At 43.7% G+C, this 5,000-nt stretch overlaps 1 protein-coding gene across 4 annotated transcripts in view; it reads right to left on the bottom strand.

Moving 5' to 3' along the window:
• Positions 1–5,000, bottom strand: part of tle2c (TLE family member 2, transcriptional corepressor c) — a 20,747-nt gene that overhangs the window by 10,319 nt on the left and 5,428 nt on the right. For all 4 annotated transcript variants that reach the window (XR_004162830.2, XM_012815316.3, XM_012815317.3 and 1 more), the window contains exons 2-3: positions 4,688–4,785; positions 2,132–2,195 (exon numbers count right to left, since the gene is read on the bottom strand). Coding sequence is in view for 3 of the 4 variants with exons in the window: in XM_012815316.3 (XP_012670770.1) it covers positions 2,132–2,195; positions 4,688–4,785 (162 nt within the window). In the remaining variant the exon portion in view is untranslated. The remainder of the gene's footprint in view (positions 1–2,131; positions 2,196–4,687; positions 4,786–5,000) is intronic.

Raw genomic sequence — 5,000 nt, 5'->3', positions numbered from 1 at the left:
ATGGAATGGGCTATGATATACTGTGACATATAAAGTACAGATAAAGTATCTACAAGGGATTAACAGAGATCAATAGCCCTGCACACATCGATTAAGCCATCACCATTAGTGACACACACAGCAGTATGACCTTTCAGCCACTAGAGGGCAAAGCCATCAATTACTATACTGCTGTTAGTTCCTGACAGTCTGGGAAATTACCCTACATCCTGACATGTGACAAGGGGGTTTCTCCCATAGACATATATAGATCCTATATCCTATATATGTCTATGGTTTCTCGTGTGCAAATGGCCCTACATCCTGTCATGTGACAGGGGAGGGGGGGAGGTGCGCGGTTCTCCTGTGCTGGTGAATTCCAGTCTGAGATTTGATTAAGGCTGATTTAATTATGATGAATTTCCTGTCAGTGACCTCGGGGTGTGTGCACAATCACAACACACACACTCGGATTGAAAAGAGCCTCATCGGGCCGTTTCATGGGGACTTCAAAGGGGTACGAGGGTCCACTACATAAACACAGACAGGAAGGGTAACACTCTGCATTACATTTCACTGCTTACAAGATAACTATTCAGTTATGCACAGGGCAGCACACTAATTATCAGTGCGTAACAGTACTTTCTACAGTCTGTGTTCAGCCAGACTCTAATCTAACAGGGACGGATGTGGTGATGGTATTTCATGGCAAGTACTGCTGGAGGCAAGTCCTTTAAGTGTTAGTACTAAAATGAAATGCATAGGGAAACACTCAGACAAGTGGACAGGCTTTCCCTCTAAACCTCACCTACAACTCCACTTTATCTTGAACTCAGCTTTCATGATTTAGGCATTAGGTTGATTTAGAATGTTCCAAACTAAACATATTCGCTGTTACCAACCACATTTAAACTCCACAGATGTCAAAACATGTGTGTAGTAATATAAGACACTAAACCTAACTCTAACATTAATCCCACTTCTAAAGGCAAGAATACGCTAAATTAACAGAGACAGCAAGGAGTAGACCCCCTAATGGACAGTGTACACGTGTATTTGTTGACAAGCTGAAGAGCATGAATGGCAGAAGCCAAAGAAGCATGTAGAGCAATATCACAAGATTTTACACAAAATTTACTCCGCATATTTGTATTTATGGTGACATTGTTGATGAATGCTAACATAACCAAAGAACAACAAAAAAAGAATGACAAATTTTACATTGTTTTCTATGCATTAGAATGTGGAGTATGTGTAATCTAATAAAATGTTGTCGGCGACATGTTTAATATACATTGGACAGTGTAATTTATTACAAACTAGCTGAGTTAGGTTTTCAAGGTTGCAATCTTCCAAGGCTAATTGACGTGAGATTGCCAAAGACTGATCACATTTTTTGACGCGAGATTCATTTATTTAGATGATATCCTGACACAGGACAGGTCGATGACTTTGGGCATCTGGAAAAACTACAAATCTCTGTGAGACAGGGATGACATCAATAAGGTGACAGCCTACGTCAATTTTTTTCATAAATAACATTGGCAGGGATGTTTAAAGCTAGCAAGTCGACCACTTCCCTAACACAGCCAAACATCAAGCAAGTGCAGAACAAGACATAGCAGCTTAGTCCAACAGAAAGAAGGACATCTTGGCATCTGACTTGCTCTCTCTTTTTCTCTTCCTATCCTCTGACAAAGTCTTCCTCGATTTCTTTGTCGCTTCTGTCATGATGTCCATACAGAGAACACTGCACTAGCGTCTTGTTATAGCTAGCACATGGGTCTAGTTGTTGATGCATGAGGTGGTGTCATAAAGCATTACATAGTTCTCGCAAGAGGTCTCACGCCCTGTACCCCAAAGTTACATAGTGCAATACCATGAGCACCAGGCGTGCTGTGGCAGTGGCAAAGACGCCATTCTCCGTATTACAAGTCAGTGTACCGCCAAAATGCTTTTGAAGCTGTTATTTTAAGGTAGAATTGTTGCATAATGTTACTTTATATTCCATTAAATGAGTTCCATTTGCATGACATGATAGCTAGTTATCTGGCTGATGTTACAGTCTCCTCAAAATGATAAAAGGTAGAAAGGTAGAAAGGTCTTAGAATCCGTCTGGGTTAGCAGCAGAAGTGCATCAGAGCAGGCTTACCATGATGGAGTGCCTCTGCATCTCTGTCTTCTCACTGGCCAGCTTCTCATACTCCATCTTCAGGCTAGGAGCACAAAATGCACACATGAATTTACACCCCCACCCACACACGCAGACACACACAAACACACATTTACAAACACAAACACACACACATTCATTTACATGCACACACACGCAGTCACACACATACGCACACGTAACCCCCACACTATAGGTGAACATACAGTATATCCATGCACACACATTTGCACCCAGACTGCCATACACAAACAAACACACTCACACACACACACACACACACACACACACACACACACACACACACACTAAGCTACATATCCATACACACACACACACACATTTAAAGCTACACTTCCATGCGCACACACAAATTCATGCACATACAGGGACACATGAATTAATGCACATACCCTGCCTTCCACATACACATAACCCCCCCCCACACAGACACACACACACACACACACACAGACACAGCACACACAGACACACATACACAAACGCTTGCTTGCATGCCCATGTAAACACACCTGCCCTTTGACACATTTACGCAGTGAGATCAGTATCCACACACGCACACACACACACACAATGACACTTCTGTGGACGTATGCACAAAACACCCACATACAGCCTCACCTGCACCCCAACCCAACACATTTACTTACATACATGCATGCACACGTGCACACACATGCACACACACACACGCACACACATACATACACACACATGCACACACACACACACACACGTGCCACTGACACCAAGGCACATAAATGCAGGTGCAGACATTACCACTATTGCTACCTGTTCACAACCTAGAAGCGCACTTCAAACACACACTGTGCCTCTCCGCTGTATGCTCAGGGCTTCCTTTAAAGCCACACTAAGCAATTTTGTTTACATTTCTAAGGTATATTTGTAAAGGTAACTAGTTTTTATAACATCCTTACATCCATTATTAGGGTCCATGATCATGTAAAGAGATTAACAAATCTGTTGAACTCAGGCCCTTTTCATTGTGTGGTTTGTGCTTTGGGTCAGAAACAAAATGTAAGAACAACTTGAACAACAGCAAGATGTCACCATATATATCCCTAAAATATATCACCAAAAAACATCAACTACCTGATATCGGTGTCTACTGGCTGTTAGTTAGCTATTGCTAGGTATCCTGCCAGCTTTAGACAAAATCTCCATAATGCCCTAAATCTTTAAATATGACTTAAGTGGTGGAGAGCTTTTCGGCCTAATCCACGTTCAGGTCAACCAACCAAAGCCTAGCAAAACACACACTATCCCCTAAACGCCCCCTCTCCTCCTCCTTCAGTGCATGATTATTAACCTTGCCCAAACTTGACATGATGCCAGCCAGCATACAGCACTGATGCCATAAACTGCAGCTCTTCTGGTATTAGTTAGAGCAGGTCTGTGTGTGACGTGAATCCCTCGGTGTTCACACTGCCCAGGAGAGCAACACACACAGATAAGGGTACACTGTAACCAAATGGGTCGCACACACACAGATAAGGGTACACTATAACCGAATGGGTCACACACACACACACAGATAAGGGTACACTGTAACCGAATAGTTCACACACACACACACAGATAAGGGTACACTGAAACCGAGTGGGTCACACACACACACACAGATAAGGGTACACTGTAACCGAATGGGTCACACACACACAGATAAGGGTACACTGTAACTGTATGAGTCGCACACACAGAAAAGGGCTCACTATAACCGTATGAGGCGCGATGGTTTAAACCAGGGGTTTTCAACCAGGGGTCCGTGGCCCCCTGGTGGTCCGCGACGGCATTGCAGGGGGTCCGCGACATGAGCTTATGTTGATCAGTTCACCATTGACTTTTTTCATTTTTATAAATATACCTGGGTCCGTCGACATATTTATGTCTGAATAGCCAAGTCGCATTGCCCAAAATACTGATGTAGACCCATATTCAGCAAAGAAATTACACTGACAAGTATTATAGGCAGAATATGTGTGCGGGGGGAGGGGGCGTGGCGGCGGCAGTTACAAACATGAAAAAGAAGGGTAGGGGACTGTAAAATGTTTTGGGAATCACTGGCACCTCAGTGGCCCGCGGATTACTTTCTGGTCAGAACGGTGGTCCCTGGGACAAAACCAGCTGAAAATCCCTGGTTTAAACTAAAAAGAATGACAACTTGAATGCTGAGCTGATCTGGTTTTCTTTCAGGCCAGTCCCTGACAAATCTGGGCACCAAAAAACAAGGACTGGACTAAATCACGAGGGGAACCATTTCCACACCAGCGGATCCCTGGCTTGTCATATTTGGAATTGTCCATCTGACAATAACGCGCACAGGTGAAGTGTGGGATTTAACCACACTTCACCTGTGCGATACTTGCTATTTGTCATACCTGTGATATTGTCCCACAGACTACAGGTGATTTACGACTTACGATGCTGCCACACGTCACCTCCACAACTGCTGGACCTCAAACCTGTCAAACATCACCTGTGACCAGGTCTCACCTGTGGTACTGGGCCTGGAAGAGCTGGAACTCCTCTTTGATGCGATCCAGCGTCTCAAGCACAGTGAACTTCGTGTGCTGCCCAGGCAGCAGAGGAGCCTGGGAGAGAGAGGGAGAAAGAGTGAGAATGAGAGAGAGAGAGAGAGATAAATGTTAATGAATGCATACATATAACGATGCAATCTTTCCTAATACCAAAACATTTTCTCAGTAAGTTGATTGATGAGGAAAAATTGCTTTTAAGTATTGACTGCTGGTGGTCTAGAAACAATCTTTCAAACAAAACATTCTCTCTCTCTCTCTTTCACACACAC

The sequence above is a fragment of the Clupea harengus genome, chromosome 22 (assembly GCF_900700415.2).
Source record: "Clupea harengus chromosome 22, Ch_v2.0.2, whole genome shotgun sequence".
NCBI classification, from domain to species: Eukaryota; Metazoa; Chordata; class Actinopteri; order Clupeiformes; family Clupeidae; genus Clupea; species Clupea harengus.
The sequence above is the reverse complement of the archived record's forward strand: the minus strand, read 5'-3'. Positions and strand labels throughout refer to the sequence as shown.